Source organism: Musa acuminata, chromosome BXJ2-7 (genome assembly GCF_036884655.1).
Source record: "Musa acuminata AAA Group cultivar baxijiao chromosome BXJ2-7, Cavendish_Baxijiao_AAA, whole genome shotgun sequence".
In the NCBI taxonomy this organism is placed as follows: Eukaryota; Viridiplantae; Streptophyta; class Magnoliopsida; order Zingiberales; family Musaceae; genus Musa; species Musa acuminata.
This window is the reverse complement of record NC_088344.1, coordinates 2,613,592-2,632,042: the sequence shown is the minus strand read 5'-3', so window position 1 is coordinate 2,632,042 and position 18,451 is coordinate 2,613,592. Positions and strand designations below refer to the sequence as shown.

Here is an 18,451-nt window from a genome sequence, read left to right as displayed (position 1 = left end):
TTGTTATAAACTTCTCTTTTTAGAATCATTAATTAGTATCTGTTCGCATTGGTATCATTCAAAATGTTGTTAAAGCATTCATGAACTGTGGGGAGGATCACCAAATTTCTCTATAGTAACACAATTGGTGGTCTCTATTTTTCTCGCCATATGTAGAGATAAATAATGACTGAAATGTTCTGGGATACCTTCCAACCGCTGGATTTAGCACAAATGGGAGGACATTTTAGCATGTCGTGAGCAACATCGAGTCATGGAGAAGGCAAGCGATCGGAGAGATGACTCTTGAGAAGCTGAAGAAGTAAGCATCGGAATTAATAATTGACAAAGGTCAAATCCTAGAACGATGGATAGATTAAAATCTTCCAATAAGCAGTGCCTAAAGGCTGCTATAGACTACATTATATACGCCGTCATTTGTTTCTTCTACAGGTTGACATCAAAGTTTCCTTGGAAAAGTTCCACCTGCATTCAAACGACGTCAGTTGACAGTATAGCACGCAAGATGTCTGAGGAAATGGGAAAGCCAACCTGAGTAGTGCTGCTTGATGAGGAGACAGGAATTGGTCCTTGAACCCGTCAACTGACGAAGATTCATGTCGTTGGTTCCCTGAAGCCCCAGCTTCGCATCTGCAGGAGAAGGCTCCATGGTGGGCCGGCTCTCGAGTGTCTCACACGCATGACATGATTGATTCAGGCGAGGATGATCCTGTTGTCTTGTATTATACTCTTGCCCATCAATCATGGATCTTGTGCCTGGCTTTGCTAAAAGCAAAATCCAGCTCAAGAACATGCCTCCACTTCCGCCAAGTGGATGATTGACCTGATTGCTTGCATCTGGGGCAATGTTCTTTGATTCGGCCTCCCCAGAATAGACGAGGCTTGAAGAATCTGTGGACTGGCCTCTCCATGGCAATGTCAATATCGATTCCAGAAGGAGGTTCTCCATCCTGTAGGGATAAGTATCAAATAGAAGAGAAAACTATAGGAAGAGAGCTTCTCTCAAATAAATAATAATCAAGAGGGGTATATAAGAATGGCCATACCTGCCGACCAATAAGAGCCGTCCCTTTCCTGGATAATGGCTCGATAGAGACAGGTGATTAAATAAACCCTCAAAAGGTTGCGAAACAAAGACATTCAGTGATGCCAGAATGCATGCTGAGCCACCAGGAATTCCTAGATGTTGTCAGTCCCTCTCTGCTGGTGAATAAAGTGGACTGTGAGTGGCCACAACAAGAAAAAACTATGACAATGGATGTACCAGTAGTACAAAATTAACTTCACTACTGATAAGAAACTACTGTACCAAGATCGCACGACAAAAGGTTGAATTTTCCTACCAAGAGTAGCTCAAACTCTTCTGCTAGGAAAAAAGATTCCATTTCCAATAGGACTAGACGCATCCAACAAGGTCATGTGGCCCTTACACTAGTTTGTGAGTGTGAAAAAAGTCAACCCAGAAAATAATCTTAACTGGAGATGAAGGATCAAGGAAAGTTCCTGCTTTGTCTAAGCTCAGCTTAAATAATAAGTAATAAGCATGTTCCACCACCGACAGTGATGTTTGTGAAGAATATGCACGGAAAATAGGCATGCCATCCATGTCACCCCATGTAGTCCTTTGACAATGGATTAGCTTACCAAATGGTTAACCAGTGTCATAATATATACATCTGCATTGATCAAGTATTAGGTATCACATAATCCAAGCAAATAATTGATAGAAGGTGAGGTTCTCATTGGGTTTAATGCACAAACAAAGATCAATGAAAATGATAGGTATGCACCTTGATTAGTTTTTGATTCTCATGTTCATACAAGCAAGCTGTGGTATCCAATTCCAAGCAGCAGCACCACCACCTTCCTGCAGTAGCTTCCTCTGATGCCAAAGCAGGTCTCTCCATCTCAGGGTTCATGCACATTAGCCTGTTCTACAGGGCTATAACAGACACTGAAGCTCGCAGAACCATATAAATAGCTGCAGGGAATAAAGAACATTTCATCAAATGGATAAAAGCTAGTCTACTAAAGGAGAGAAAATAAGACCGTTCAATTAATTGAACAATAACACAAATGATGTCTTTTTGCAATCCTCATTCAAATAAAAATAGGATGGAGGACAGAAAAGTAGAGGAATGAGGGAACAGAACACTCCAAAGTCATATCTACATTCAGTTAGCTAATGTACCCAAGAAAGTCCACAGATGCAAAAGATACATGTATGACTTAAATCTTTCACATTCTACATCCATAAACACAGTAACAAGCTCACAAACATGACCAGCAACATACTATGATGTGAAGGATCTAAAGCATTTATACCAGCAAGGAGGTGGGTGAAGATTGTCTCTCTTCTGAACATAATTAAAGTCCATCACATGCTTTAAAATGCTGTCCAAAAAATAAACCAAATAACAACATAGTCTCATTGTTTATTTACTGACTGACTTTGACATGCTAATAGAAGCAAATGACTAATCTTGCCAACTTGTCATATTTTCACTGAGAAATCTCCAGAGCAACAGTACAATTCAGATTTTGTTTAAGGTAATCTTTGAATGCTGCATATATTTCAAATGTATAGGTTCTGAAGAAAACCTCAAAATGGCTCTCTCCAGAACCATGAGAACCAAAGAAAGCGGATGAAGATCCTACTGACTTGTCGTGCTCATAAAGTATCATTCCAGATATCCCTATCTGTTGGACTAGATCTTCGGTCTTCTAGTGGTCTTGTGAACCTTGAGATGGAATACGAGTTTCAAACTACTAGATAACCATTACATTCCAAAAGTGTAATACTTCCAAGGTTGCAGTCTACTGAAGCTCACTAAGGCATAGTGTGTTTCCTCATCTCCATGCTGAAACAGATTCTCCAAATCAAGGCTCTAGTTGTGAAATGCATATCCTTCTACTGCAGACTCTGCTATGACATAGTGATGTAAACAAAGGAGGTTACAGAAAATAAACATTCTACTACACAAATTCATTGGCACCGGTACTTGGAAATATAAAGTGGACTTGTCTGTCTCAACAAAATATATGTGCATATATATACATATGTGTATTTATTATTATATAATAAGAGAACTTGTCTAGAGGCCTAGTAGATTAATATGAACATGTTCTTCTACCAACAAGTTCTGTTTAAGTTGGGCGTTTTCAATCAGCCTTTAGAATGAGGACTTGGTGCAAGAATTTTCAATTCTGAAGTTGCACTACACTACCATAGAAAAGAGGAAAAAAAAACCAAATGAGGTGTCTCTTCAAATTATTATTTCCTCCATAATGAAGGGGTTAGGCAGGTCTCATATGAATATGATAATTGTTGGCAAAACCAGTGATTTAAAAAGGCGCTTGGGCGCTCGCCTAGGCGCTCGGGCAAGGCGAGGCGAGGCGAGGCCCGAGCGCCTCGCTTCACTTCCAGGCGGCGCGCTTCAAAGAGGCACCGCCTGGGCGCTCGCCCGAGCCTAGGCGTTGGGCGCTTCGGGCGAGCGCCTGGGTTAAACCAGGCGACCGAACCAGGATTTTAGGTCTAGTTTGGTCTCCGGTGGTTAGTTGGTTCAGTCGAACCAACTAAAACCGATATCAGCTGTCGTTGCCCAACCCTAACCCTGCTCGTTGCCGTTGCCGTTGCCGTTGCCGCTGCCGCTCCTGCTGCTCGTCGCTCGTGCTCCCGCTCCCGCTGTCACTTCCTCTTTTCTCAATCAGTACCCCCTTACACTCCTCTTCCTTCTTCTCCTTCTGTATACTATTAACAATATACTAATAATAGTATTTATATTTATTAGATTAATAATATATTATTTTAATTTTATAACTTAGATTTTCTTAATTTAATAACATATTTTTATTTAAATTTTTAAATAATTATATTTATTAATTATATTATATATTTTTATATTTTAGTGTCTCGCTTCGCTCGAGCGAGTGCCTAGCGCCTCGGGCGTTTTTGGACATTGACACCTTTTGGCGCCTAGCACTTTTTAAATCACCGGGCAAAACTCAACGCAGGCCATTTTGGTTTTGGAACCTTTATCATATTGGTCCTCATGCGAGCACACGCACATTTGTCCCAATTTAGTCAATAATAGAAGACATAACAAATACGTGAATGTATAATTTTAATGTTTCAAATTAAATTGTAAAACTATTTGTCAATAGTAATTCGATTCACACTGTGATGTCATATTGAAAATAGGACAAAGTACTCAACTGCTCTCCATCAGTTGTTTATGAAAAACTGCTTCTGTTTGATTCTAAACATACATAACTAACAGGAATTTTTAAATCAAATTTTAATATTTAAAATTTTTTGATGCAGAATGATGGGAATTAACCCCTGAACATCAATCGAGTCCTATATTGTTAGCCGTATTACAGAAATAAATGCAAGCTGTGAAAGGTACAAATTAAAGAAATTTTATCTTTTCACACAATAAAGCTACAACTACAGCTCCCACAACAAGAAATTGTACATCCCATAAAAATCATTTGGTAATTGCATAATAGACTAAACATGCGGGAAAAAACCATGATAATTTTCAAAGTAGCATGAAACTCCCACAACATTTATGTTCTACTAGTCTTAAAGAACTACTGAGTGACTTTTTCTTAAGATTGAGATGTGCAGCCTGTGCTATTGCCTAAGCTCTGTAATAGTCCATCACCTAGGCTATTTGAATAATGTGATTATATGAGATAAAGAGTGCTAATTCTAGTAAGCAAACTAGTATGAAAACTGTAAAACAGATTTTTTCGATTAACCATCAGTATCAGATTATAAGTCTGCTATTTTGACTTTATAAATAAAACAATATGCAGAAGATTTAAAAAAGACTCCTGTGGTGTCCTAAGTCCATAAGATGAGCCCATGTTGACCTAAGTATCGAACCAGAAAAGTTCTGTTCTATCCATACATTTTCTTCCTAAGCAAAACTGAACCAAAACTCGGTACACTTGGTTACTTAATCATACACAAACGTTGACTTTGGTATAGCTCCAATCCAGCATAAGCCTGTCTTGTCCTTGCCCTCAGCATGGTCCACCCTCCTCTCTCAAATTTAGGCTTCATGGAACTTTTCAAAATGCTTGTCCAAATGCTAGTCCAGAATGTCTGCGTCCGTACAGGCTACAGTATGATTCCTGTACTTTGGGGTCTAAAACCAGCCTTTAGGACAAAAAACTGAGGATGACTATGATTAATGACAAAGTCCAGTTGGGTGAAATACCTCATGTAGTTCAACTATATATATAAACATATAGATATATACATATATATATACATATATATATACATATATATATATATATATATATATATAATGCCCCCAACCTAGCGGAAAATGCAAAGCCAGAACGATACAGCATCACAATCTTATAGGTTTCCCTATAAGAATGCAAAGCCAGAACCAGAATAAATAGCTTTCACATAAAAATTATTACATAATTCAATTCACAATCAATCAACTCACGGGACATTAATAACATAATTCAATTCAAAATCAATTCACCCATAAGATATTTAAAAGATTCAACAACTCTTTAAAAGTCACAACCTTCCAATCTAAATAACATATACACAAAGTAATTTCAATGTATAGTGATCACAATAGAATAATTACATAATTCAATCAATGAGCAAACCACAACTCAATAAGCATCGTTACTCATATGCTAGATAAAACTTATCATAAATAAATATTTTCTTTAAAAAAATGAATTATTTATGCATTCAAAACATGCTTCGAAATATGCATGAATACCAAATATTTTTCTTATGCTCATTCAAAAACTTAAAACTTTACATGCATTTCAAAATCATAACTTATTAACATAAAATGCATGAATATCAAATCTTTTATCACATATACAATTTATAAACCATCAGTTTCATATACATTTGAAATCATGTCTTCTTAATAATACTTTTCAAAACAAGATACATTTAAATGTATTTTCATAAAGTATAAGTATAGCAAATGTCACATATTAAAGCATAAGCATTGTAGTGCAAAGAATATTATTCATATAAATATAACTAAGAGTTCATAAATATAAATATAGCTAAGGTGTACAATCAAAACAGAAGTTGTAGTAGTATCAATAGCCACGACCACGTATATCCCCATGACAATGCACAGAACCATCTTTAACCCTCATAGTTTAGGTAACACATATCTTCCCCATTTTCCTCCTTTTTATTTCCTTCACAACATAAATATCCAATTAACCAAAAACATCAAGATTCATCAACCTATAATTCAGAACATAAATCTAATTAATAAGGATATAATAGAATTCAAAACCATATCTGATATAATTTTCCTAGGCTTGATCTGAATCCATTCGATAACAAAACGAGTCCCCCATAATTTTCTTCTTATTTTTCTCCCATTTTCTTCTTTTTCTTTTTTTTTCTTTTCTCTCACTGTTTCTTTCTATCCTGCTAACACGAATCCTTTTTTTTTCCTCTTTTTTCCCTTCTCATCCTTTCGTTTTCTTCTTCTGCTTTCCTTTCCTTCCACTTCTTCTTTCTTCATTCTTCTTTCTCTCTCACACCCAATCCTCTACTGCTTTTTTTTTCTCTTTTCTTTTCTTTCCCCTCTTCTTCTTCTTCTGTTTCCCTCTTCTCTCCTCCTTTTACTTCTTCTCTTCTTCTCATAGCAGAGACCTCTTTCCTCTCTCTCCTTTCTTCCTTCTCTCGTTACACAGATCCTTTCTCTCCTTCTCTTCTTCTACTTTTCCTTCCTCTCTTCTTCTTCCTCTTTTCTTGTTCTTTTCTTCTCCTCTGATTCCCTCACTGTTTCCCTTTTTCTCTCCCACACGCTCCCACCACATCAGCCTCATCTTTTTTTCTACTTCTTGCATTTTAGTCCCTACAATTCTTGTATTTACAAATAGGTTTTCAGGTTAAATTTGGGGTATTACAATATATATGTTGAAAAATTCAGCATGTAGTTCTCACAAACAGTATTCAGAATCCAAGACACCATGTGATCTTAACAGGACATCACACTTATCCCAAAGACCAATCAATTTAGGATTTTGGTCAAAGTGAACCAGAATGGAAAGATACATTACTACAATTACACACTTCAACCTTCCTCTATGAAAATTATCATCATGAAATTGAATTCTTGATTAACAGTACATTTTTTATCTCTATGTTTCTTGGGGATATGAAGACACTTTAATTTGACGGCTTGAAAAAATTAGTATCCCACTAGAATCAGCTGGAGACAAACCTGTGAATCAAGATAGATGAATTACAAACATCCAAATTGAGAAGTCTCGACAAAATAACTAATTAGTTCCAAGACATCATAAATGCGTCATAACCAATCTATGAGATTATTATTCAGAACACACAAAGAAATAAAACAAGAGCACAAGTTCTTCACAAAAGTGAAATAGAACTCACCAAATTTGGCTATCACTCATGGGGCGGCACCAAATCCAGCACCAAACACGAACACCCTGGATAACCCTTCATTGCACCCTGTAAAGCCATCGACCTAACTCTACACTCCGCAGCCACCCTTGTCGTCCTCCTCCTCCCACATCACCAACTTTTCTCTGACCCCCTCCCTGAGAACCAAACCCTACCATCCCCACCAAACACCTTCACCTTATTATTGGCCCCAGCGGTCGGCAGGACCCAATCCCCCACTGCTGAAAGAACGACAGCCTCGTCCTAGTCCACAGTCACAAGGTCGCGCCTCAACATCAACACTGTCGACCAAGACGCGTCGGCACCCACCCCCGCGAGCAGCCGCGGCACCCGCCGAGATCGAGGAGGCGGCAGGAGAGGAGCCTCCACAGTCTCGGCCAGGGGTTGCCACGTCGCAGACGGCGAAGATCGCGCCGGCCATCATGACGGGCCTCCGGGAGGGAGAACTTGAGCCAACGGTGTGGGCCCGGGGCGCAGGGCAGCGCCGCAAGCTGCGTAAGTACGAGGGCGCCGCGGCGTGACCATGGCGAGCCTAACGGGGGGCGGAGACGGTGTGACCCGGTGAGTGGGTTGCAGACGGCGAGGTACCGGGAGGAGGCAGGGGTAGGCGGAGCCAGCGGCGGGCGAGGAGGCAAATGCAGGGATAGTCAGCGGAAACGGAGCAGATGGTACAGCGGAGGGCAAGGAGGGGTAGAGGGTTAGAGAGGAGAAAGGGCGGGAGGAGAGGGCGTTGCAGAAATGGCAATCGAATGCCCTGCCACCAAGTTTTCCAGGTCATTATCCCTTCTTTATACTGAAAGCATCTGCCTCCTCTCAGAACAACTTAATTATATTGTTGCACATTTAAGATCAACCCAACAACTATCTAAGTGGATATAACTAAATCCAGCGTTACAAGTTCACAAAGCGGAACAATGTCATGATACAACAGTCTTTAACGCCACATGATTTGAAATGCTCGACCAAAAGCTTGCAATCTTACTGCCTCAAGCTCTGCAATATGTACTGAGCATAAAGATCCCTGCGATTGGTCAAGCCGATAACAATGCATGAGTTTATTGTTGTTCATGGATGTAAGAGGAACTAGAATACTGAATGTACCAAAGGAGATAAACTTGAATACGAGGCACATATTTGGCATTAGATTCACAGATGAAGTTTTCCTGGACCAACTTACATAGAGTACTGGATGGCTTCACGGGCAGTCGTTGCAGGTAGGAACTCATTCACGGCAACCTCTTTGTTCTCGTTCTTCTTATCTGAAGAACTCAGTCAAGGATGTTAACATTTAGTCATAAACAATGCAATCAAACTAAAACCAAAAGCATTAAAAATTGTAAACTTTTACTGAAAAAGATGGATTGATGGGATACAGTCTTCAAAAAAACGACGAATCTCAGCGAGACGATGAGGAGGCAATTCACTGAGGTCGTTGTAGTGACGATACTCAGGATCATCAGCACAAACAGCAATGATCTTATCATCTTTCTCCCCCTGTTAGAATAGACACCAATAGTGACACTTAATTTAGAGATATAACGATCATATTTATTTTGTTATCGAGATGACTACCTGATCAATCATAGGCATAAGACCGATGGCCCTGGCTCGTAGAAAGCTACCAGGAAGAACCGGCTCCTGTTTAAAACATTTGGGGTTTGCAATTAGCTAATGACAAGTAAGCCTTGGCATTCTGGTAATGGAAAGATAGAAGAATTCTAAGGGAAACACATATGCAGTGGAAAAGACAGGCAATTTTCCTAAGAAGAAAAAAAACTAATAAATTAAGACATGAATTGGTATTTAGATGAGTAACTTTCCAGCAGTCACAAATTTGGCTGTAAGTAATAGAGTTTTGAGTAACCTGCATAAGGATCAAAACATCCATGGGGTCATTATCTTCACAAAGAGTGCGAGGGATGAAACCATAATTATGAGGATAGACCACTGAGGAATATAAGATTCGATCTACCTGGAACAACATCCAGCGATTAAACAAAAACTATGGCAACAAACTAAACGAAGTAGAAACTATGACAGTCGTACTATGGATTGTAATATTGATGAATGATATTTCAAAATAAGTGTGCATATCTACAATAATTAGAAAATGGACACACCTTAATCAGCCCGGTCTTCTTGTCAAGTTCGTATTTGACTTTACTTCCTTTTGTTATCTCCACAACCTATATTAGTACATAAAAGAGGAGTGAGCAACAGTGCAGAAAATCTGAAATGAGAGAACAACCCAAAATTGCATTTGTTGTAAATCGCTAACAATTGAAAAGGCTGGAAAAAGTCTTAAATGGTTTTGATCTGTTAGTCAGAAAACGCTATCATTTTTTGGGAAGTCAACTTAACACCCGTTTGTTGTCTTTTCCTATAATTGCAATACAAGTCTTGTAATATCTAGCTGCCTACAAGTAGACTTCCATTTTCTTTTGAACAGACTGGGACTCCATGATGCAATGTTACCTGCTGAGGAGAATGAAAACTGGCATTTCCTTCTTTTTCAGCCAATACAACCAAGCAATTGACTTGATAAATTAGAGAAGTCAGAGTGCACAAGCATTAGATATATAGTAGCTAGGGTACAATGATAGAAATGACCGTACAAAAAATTTGTAAGGTAGATAATAACGTATAAGCAAGCAAAATCCGCATTTCGGTTTGTGTTTCCCACTAAGAGTTCTGCCATTATCAGGAAGAAACAACCTAGTAACAAAAAATATGCTAATAACCTGCTGAATTAGACCAAAACACAAAAAAAAGAATGAGAATTTAAAATGAGCTGAAATATTTTTATATGCTTACACCCTAAATGGAAATGAGTTAACAAAAAAGAAATTGAATTGGACTAAATTTAAATCTACAGTTAAAAGTTTCCACATCTTAGGGCTGTCCAAATCCTTCATCTTCGCAGGCCTTACCACTGCCAGCTCCTGATAGTCTGCAAATGATTTTCTGCAACTTGCTACCTATTGATCATGTTCATCACTGAAGAAGAAGGTGAACTATCAAAGACAAGGAATAAATATCCTTATTTTTATCAATGAGATTACGTCTTTGTTTCTTTTCATTTTCCTCTTAAGGAATGGATAGATCGAATATGTAACAATATCTATCTTTCTAATCTCAAATGCCATCTTTCCTATTTTGGTTTCCCCATATTTTTTGCTTCCATTTTTGCTTTTTATTTTTCTTGTTGTTGGCATACTGGGCTGGCACATTTTATTCCAGTGGGCAGCCAACAGCAGGTCTACCTCTGGAACATGAAAACACACAAGCATGATTATATGTAACCTTATTATCCCAAAGGTATATCTTTTTAATTAACTAACATTTCTACAATATTAGATGGCAGATTTATGCAGCTAATGCTAAGAGGCTGATGAATCTTTTCATGATGATTAGACACTCCAGAAGAATAAAGACACGAGGAAAAAGAGTAAGATGAAAGAAACATCATGATACTATTCTAATAGAGATCTTAGTTCTAGAAACAGAACCCTATAGTGATATTTTGGTTCTTCTAGAAATTTTACTAAAATTAAGAAAGTTACTGCCCAATAAAGTTTATTGATGCCTTTAAGCTTGTTCCCTAATATTTGTATCTTATCATCCATAATAATCTACACATGTTTTCCCCCTCTAATGCTTCAAATAAAAGATATTTTGACCATACATTAAAGTTTACTGATGCTTTTAAGTTTGTTCCCTAATATTTGTATCTTATATCCATAATAATCTACACATGATTTCCTCCTCTAATGCTCCAAATAAAAGATACTTTGACACATACATTAAATGTCTAAAATTATTTCCTGTGTAGTATACATGATCCAACATATCCTCTTCTTCTCAACAGTTTGACTGGTAGGTGTATATCTTGGGCCATATTAATGTCCATGAGCAACAGAGTTTTTACTAAAAGATGATGTTCCTATAATGCGCAATCAATATTTGAGATAGAAGGCTAAATTTGTATTTGTGATGTGCAACACCTTTTACTATCTGTCAATCATTTGGCTGTTTCAGTCAAGAACCTAACTTTTATATGCTAAAGAGAAGACTTGATAAATATCATTTTACTTCAGTCAAGCATTCGACTCTGATATGATTAAAGGTGAAGACTTACAACATTAAACACAGCAGGAGCCCCGGGACCTGCATACAAGGTTACATGTTTAGTCAACTTTGAATGTTTAAGTAGCAAGAATGGATCTACTACTGAAGCATGAGGGTGTATACCTATTTCAAGATCATGCCAAGGATGCGCAGCTACTGATCTCCTTGACATTGATGATAAAATCCTTTCATTGAGCCGTGGGACTGTGCGTGTCTCTGTTGAAGCTGCCCCATTTACTGTGCTCATGTTTCTATCATAAAGGACAAGTGAAAGAATGTCAGTGCATCGAAAGATAATATTTGCATCAAAGAAGTCATGCCACAATTCTATTGAAAATGTTTCCAAGTTCAAGTTGCAAAAGAACTTATATCATGGAAGTTTTGATGGGTATACTTTTAGGTTTCGATGGGTATGTAACCCAGTACAGAAAAGAGAGAAGGAATCAACAGTCATTTAGATCAGCATGTCCATCTGAAAAGAATCGATTTCCGTGCAACAGTGGAAACTCGTAGATCGAAAAAAAAGGTCGGAATCAGTAGAAACTTTCATCAGGGAGAACAGATTGATCAATAAAACTCCACATGTGAGACATAAAACCCAGATAAAGGATCTACAGAAGTGAATGAAACTCACAAAGGAAAAAGAAGAAGTAGATGCCACCCCAAAAAAAAAAGCTTAAAGGAATAATCTCATCTTTTTTTCACATTTAAGAACCAAAAATCAAACCCACACATAGCGAATCCAACAACACAAAGTCAAACATGGAACGGCAATACCAGAAAAATCAGAGATCATGATGAGCTCAAGAATTCAAAATCTTCATCTAGATGATATGAAGACAATACAAGGTTTAAAGCCTCCTAATTAAAAAGAAACATCTTATCAGAAAATAAGATACACGAAGAACGCACTTAAATCAGCCCAAAAAAAAAAACCATAAAAATGGCGCAAAAAAAAGCTACTGAAACTTTTCACAGATGAACTGCCGTTGATCACCGAGAGATGCAAAGGGAAGAAGAACCTTTGACCTGTTTACGGGGGAGGAGAAGCCGTGAACACCTGGATCAAAGGATGCTGCGAACGCGGCGGAGGCGGTGGGCGTAAAAGGGAGTGAGGGGGCAGATCAACCGGTGCTTCGAGGAGGAAGCACGTGCGCCTCGGAGCGGATTCGGTGGAGACAGCACGTGGGCCCTGACCTCCGTTTCCTCTGGGTGCGTGACGAGGCCGCCCGACTGGTCTGTCCTCGATCGCGGCTCGGTCGAACCCGGTTCGGTATCTTCATTTATCACACTACCTAACCAACCGTTAATTTTTTTTGGATTAAGATTTATTTTACGATTTTGATTATCGATCACTTAAGTGTTTATGATTTATTCATATCTAAAATAATTTTTATATTTTTAAAAATATAATACATAAGATCCATGAAATTTTTATATTTTTAAAAATGTTTATGATCACATAATTTTTAAAAATGTTTAAATATAATAAATATTTTTTATATTTTTAAAAATGTTTATGATCACATAATTTTTATATTTTTAAAAATATTTTTAAACTTAAGTTAAGTCTGAGTTAACTTAAGTGGTATGTTGTCTCACAAATAATGATATATGAAATTTAAGTTTAATAAAATTATGATTCATTTTAATCCATATAGTTTTCACCATTGATCACTTAAACCTTTATAGTTTATTGATATCTAAAATAACTTCTATATTTTTAAAAATATAGTATATAAGCTCTTCCCGTCAATTCTAAGTTAATATATGTTAAAATTAAAGTCCGACTACTTGTCATACTAACTTATGATAAACTATTAATATAATAATATATATAATTTAAGTTAAAAAAAAACTAAAACCACCATCAATTATAAGATAGAGTATTGTCGTATAAACGACTACCAACAATAGCACCGAGCCATTGTTATCTAATAGGGACATACTGTCTCTCTTGTGCGAACGACGAGCTCAAAAGTTCGCTTCTGTACGCAAGATACATAGTGGTCTTCGTCTTTCTTCCTCCTCTTGGGCATTTTCATCCCACCACTTTTCACTCCATTCTCTCTTATGCTCCCACTCACCATGCCTACAATATTGTGGTATGGCTCTCTCTCACCTTCGTCTTCGGTCTCTCATATCTCTACCTCTCCACCTTCATCTATCACTATGGGTTTTGTTGTTTTCTACACGATAAGTCACAATCTTTTTTTAAACTTAGAATTACATATGTAATTATATTGATAATTTATTATAAGTTAGTATTGTTGAATCTCATATTTTAATGATGAAACCAATTGATAGTGTTTATGATTTGATCTGCGTTTTGAGTTACGCAAGAAGCTTCGATTAGGGAGAGACAATTAAGGTAGAAAGAATCGTATTGGGCTAGAGAGAAACATGTTAGAAGATTGGATGTTAAGCCGAAGGATCGGTCGACGTATCGGCAGAAGGCTTTGGGCCAAGAAGAGTGGAAATTACGCCAAGTAAATCAGAGTTACGGAGGTCAACTAGGCGATTGGGCAATATGCTGCAAGAGAGGCCGATGTGCCAAAGCATCAGACGAAGCGTCGATGAACTAATGACATGCCGAACAATATTTGATTTAAGCCTTATAATAATTGTCTGGATCGAAATAAGTTTTACGTGTGCATGATTAACTATGATAGCAAGGCATAAAGCAAAATAAAGTCCCGGAGTCAATAATGAGATTTCGTTAGGAGTTATAGAGTTCATTTGAAGTTCTACCGAAATTGGTCGAGAAGTCCAGGAGCTCACCAAAGAAGCTCGTCAGAACTCGCCAAGAAGATCGTCGTGAAGTTTAGGAGCTTGTCGGGAGTCCGTTGGAACATTACCGAGAGATCGTCGGAAGTTCGCCGGATGCTAGTTGGAAGAAACCTAGACTTACATACTTATTTAATTTAGTAAATGTCTTAAAATTTATAGTTAGCACATAATTGGGTTGGAATTGGGCTAACTAAATTATGGGTCAATTTGGCCCAAATTTCGATTGTGTTGGGCCAAGTGTAAGGCCCAAACAGTGACCCAACAAGTAGCATTGCCATGGCATAGTCTCCAAGATTATGTCAAGTGGTGGTACCGCCCAATGGCAGTGTCAAGCAGTGGTACCGCCAGTCTGGGTGGTGGTATCACCTAGACACAGTCTCCCAAGCGGTGGTACCGCCCAGTGTCAGTGCTGTAGGCGATGGTACCACCCAACACATGTGGTGGTACCACCAAGACCTGGGAAACCCGGGATGAGACTCTTTTAGGCTCCAAGTTTGAATATACTTGAGGCTTATAAATATCCCTCTCATCCATGATTAACTTACACAATAATTGAGAGTGAAAAAGGAAGAAAACGCTGTTTTAATGTCGTGTAAACTCCTCTCAAACTCTAAGTGTTAGAGAAACTTAAGATAGGAGGTTGTGAGGGTTTTCTCGTGAACTTATCAAAAGGAGAATCGAGTTGTAATGGTAGTTGATCTTTGCCCATTGAAGGAAGATCATTAGTGGATGCCGGTGGCCTCAACGGAAGGGAAATCGACGGAGTGAATGTAGATCACAACGACTGAACCACTATAACTCGGTTTACATTTTCATTTTTGCAATTTATCTTTACTGCAAACTGTCTTACCTGCTTACTGCTTTCACTAAACTTACGAATGAGATTTGAAGTTATATTTCCGAGATCGATTTTATCGTACGAAGAATTTTTCGAACCAATGATTTAATCCTCTATATTAATTCACCCCCCCTCTTAGTGCCGACTCTTTCTTAACAGGTATATCACACGTTAGTCAACTCAGACTTGACGGGAGGGACTTATATACTATATTTTTTAAAATATATATGTTATTTTAGGTATGAATAAATTATAATGACTTAAATGGTCCAAGACCAAAATCATAAGGGTTAAAATGAATCTTAATATTTTTTTAATATTAAATTAAATATATTATTATATTAAATAATTTATTGTGAGTCAATATACAAATAAACTTTTAATTGAGAGCTTATACGTTATGTCTTTGAAAATATATGAGTTAATTTATACATGAGTAAGCTGGTAGGGTTAAAATGAACTTTAATCTAATATTTTTTATCATCAAAATCATATGTTTGAGGTATCAGTTTTTATTTTTCTTGATGATATTTCAGTGATCAATGGAAAATTGAAATTAGTATCAAACAAGTGGGAGACTAAAGAGGAAAAGTTGGAAGTGTTAAAGCACATGACGTGATGTATATAAAGCCGTCAATCTTGTTATAGACAGATCTGAATGGAGGCAGATATAAAGAAATTAAAAGAGAAAAGGAGACAGCTCATCTTCTCAAGGATCCATTTGGCTGACAACTACAACTAAAGCTTTGTCCAGCTGTGACATGTAATTATAGTATGGAGATAGTACAGAGCAATACATGCTGTTGGATTGAATATATTATGTACACATTTCTCGGAAGGTATTCTTTTTCTAGTTTGGAATGGATGTCTCTCTATTTGTTGTAATTCCTAAAATGTCCCCTGACAAAACAGTTGAAATAGTAACATTGGGTGTACCTTATGGATAGGGTGAAATGATCAATTTTTTATGTTATAATATTTTAAATAAATTTATAGTGTTTTGATTGATGCATTAAAAATATTATAACTAATATAAAAAAAATCTATATTATTATTATTATTTTCTTAAACCAATATGGATACTTGTTTGGAGCCCTATTTTTATAGACGAGTTTTAAATTTATTTTACCTAAGTTATAGTGTTTTGATTAACGAAGGTGTCAAAAATTAAGTCTATTTAAAAATACTATGACTATTCGCGTAAATCTTGTACACTACAGATTGGATCGATCGTCCGATGGATCAATTATAATGGTCTTGTCGAAGGATATTTTCATGATCATGACAAATAGGAGATATCTTTTGAAAAATAAAAAATATATATTTCACAGGAAAAAAAATCTTAAAAAATTATTCTTTCGATAATCAAAATTTTAAGTGACGATAATCGATGATAGTGTTGCATAATCGATGATAAATTTTAATATAGCAGTTGCTATTATATTGGAGAGGGTTCTATCTATCCAGTTGGTTTTTTTAGCTTAACTTTGATTGATAACCGATTTCTTCTTTTTCAAAAGATAATGATTAATGCAATTGCTACAGTATGACAGTCTCTAAATAACTACAACAGCTCATCGTATGCACTCACACTTCCAAATACTTCATCCGCTTCATACATGGCGTTCGATTGATTGGGTGCCGCATGAGAAAGCAAAGTGCGAGAGGCAGTGCTCATTACTCATTCATTAGCACTAGAATATACTGCATGATTGATGCAAACACCTTTGCTTTGGGCTAACGCGTCTTAGCAAATCCTTCTTTTCTTTGCCTGTCACAGCTGCGTTGGGTACTAAAAAAGGGAATCAATAGTGGAATAAAATAATGCTGGTTCCGTGTATAAAATAAAATAAATAAAATTAAACATAGATAGTTGGATGATTTATCGAGGAAGACCTTCACTCAAATAAAATTATATTTTTATTCATTCATTTAGATGCGAATATGAAAGACTAAGGATCGAGCCACCCCCTTTGGGACTATGATGTAGAGGCCACTCGGGTTGGCCTTGTTAGTTTCCGTGAACAACAGTCTATGGACAATCGTTCGAGTCTATCCCTTTTCGATTGACCTCCGTGGATAAAACATCGAAGGGAAAGTATTACGATCATTATAGATCTGTCGACACTTAGATAAAATACTAGGGGGAAGATGTTATGATCATTATAGACCTACCACTCTCATAGATAAAACACTAAATGGAAGACATTACGATTATTATGAGATAGTGGTTCCATTGATTGGATAGGTATAAAAATCAACTTCTAACATCAACCCAAGAGTTGGATCTCACGGCAATTAATCTTTTACACTACATTCCACTTCAAGAGCTAACCTAAACATCAGAGTCTAGTCAGGAAACTCTCTCGATACTAACCTTTGTGTAGGAACCCATCAAAACCATCTCGGATACCTTGATGCCCCCTCATCCGCTTCGTAAGACACCCACACGGATCCACCTTGTACATCCTTGCACCTTCAGATCAGATCGAATCGAGCCAACTTACATTATACGGTACATTCCCCAAACTAATAATATATTTAATTATCATACTAAAAATACTTGAATGAGTTTCGATGTTAATCAATAAAGCTATTTCATAAAGCTATTTGTTAAGTTTTTAGTTCTATAAGGATACACTAATATAAAATTTAGAGGGATAAATATGAGAATATAAATTCTACAGGGATATAGCTTGTAATGTTGTCTTAATATAATATAATATAATATAATATATAATGGCAGCCTGGATCTAGTGCTCAACATGGCCCAACAACATCCATCTGTCCGACGGCTCCTCGGTCAGCATTAAGTTGCGGTCAAATAAGCGATATAAAGTAGGTCGCTTCACTTCCTGCCTTAAATGACCAATTACACGATCCGTTATAAGTTACGATAGATTGACGTGACAACATCGTCTCAGACTGTGACGCTATCGTTTCGTCCGTCCGTCCATCCGTCGGACTTTATTAAGGCGTCAAGTCTTTAATAGAGCCAATTTGATATTATTTTATATCTGTAATATATAAAAATACGAGCACGGCAACGGCAAGCTATTTAACCTGCGACTAACTTGGAGATTCGGATCGGGTTCGTGATTGGCACGCTCATTAAAGCATCGCACAAGTCCACATCATCAAGGTAGCGGTCTGTATGAAGACACGTTTCACCCGGGCCCGTGGGGCCCATCGTGCCACGGAGACATTCCGCCGATGCTATTCTCCACGTCACCTCAAGGGTC

At 37.3% G+C, this 18,451-nt stretch overlaps 1 protein-coding gene and 1 long non-coding RNA gene across 8 annotated transcripts; one reads left to right on the top strand and one right to left on the bottom strand.

Moving 5' to 3' along the window:
* Positions 1-294: 294 nt before the first annotated feature.
* On the bottom strand, positions 295-12,767 carry LOC135616611 (soluble inorganic pyrophosphatase). 7 transcript variants are annotated; one of them, XM_065115976.1, is made up of 14 exons: positions 12,611-12,767; positions 11,705-11,832; positions 11,592-11,620; positions 9,574-9,639; positions 9,318-9,425; positions 9,026-9,091; positions 8,827-8,947; positions 8,631-8,712; positions 7,424-8,474; positions 1,791-1,981; positions 1,478-1,676; positions 1,047-1,203; positions 532-950; positions 295-465 (listed from the first exon to the last, which is right to left on the bottom strand). In XM_065115976.1, exons 2-9 carry the CDS (start codon positions 11,826-11,828, stop codon positions 8,432-8,434), a joined length of 639 nt encoding a protein of 212 aa, XP_064972048.1. In that variant the 5' UTR covers positions 11,829-11,832; positions 12,611-12,767; the 3' UTR covers positions 295-465; positions 532-950; positions 1,047-1,203; positions 1,478-1,676; positions 1,791-1,981; positions 7,424-8,431. The 7 variants fall into 7 exon arrangements, with proteins under 7 accessions (XP_064972048.1, XP_064972050.1, XP_064972052.1 ...); XM_065115978.1 differs by having other exon boundaries at positions 1,047-1,200; XM_065115980.1 differs by lacking the exon at positions 1,478-1,676 and having other exon boundaries at positions 1,047-1,200; positions 8,802-8,947.
* On the top strand, positions 9,996-10,709 carry LOC135616612 (uncharacterized). The gene is made up of 2 exons (XR_010488410.1): positions 9,996-10,082; positions 10,336-10,709. It is a non-coding gene; the product is annotated as an uncharacterized LOC135616612 (long non-coding RNA).
* Positions 12,768-18,451: the final 5,684 nt, after the last annotated feature.

Excerpts from the sequence above, each read along its gene's own strand:
- LOC135616611 (XM_065115976.1), bottom strand. The coding sequence starts at position 11,828 with ATGAGCACAGTAAATGGGGCAGCTTCAACAGAGACACGCACAGTCCCA. Across the intron at positions 9,426-9,573 it reads AGAAGACCGGGCTGATTAAG|GTAGATCGAATCTTATATTC; the intron begins GTGTGTCCATTT and ends ATGTTGTTCCAG. Across the intron at positions 8,948-9,025 it reads TTATGCCTATGATTGATCAG|GGGGAGAAAGATGATAAGAT; the intron begins GTAGTCATCTCG and ends CTATTCTAACAG.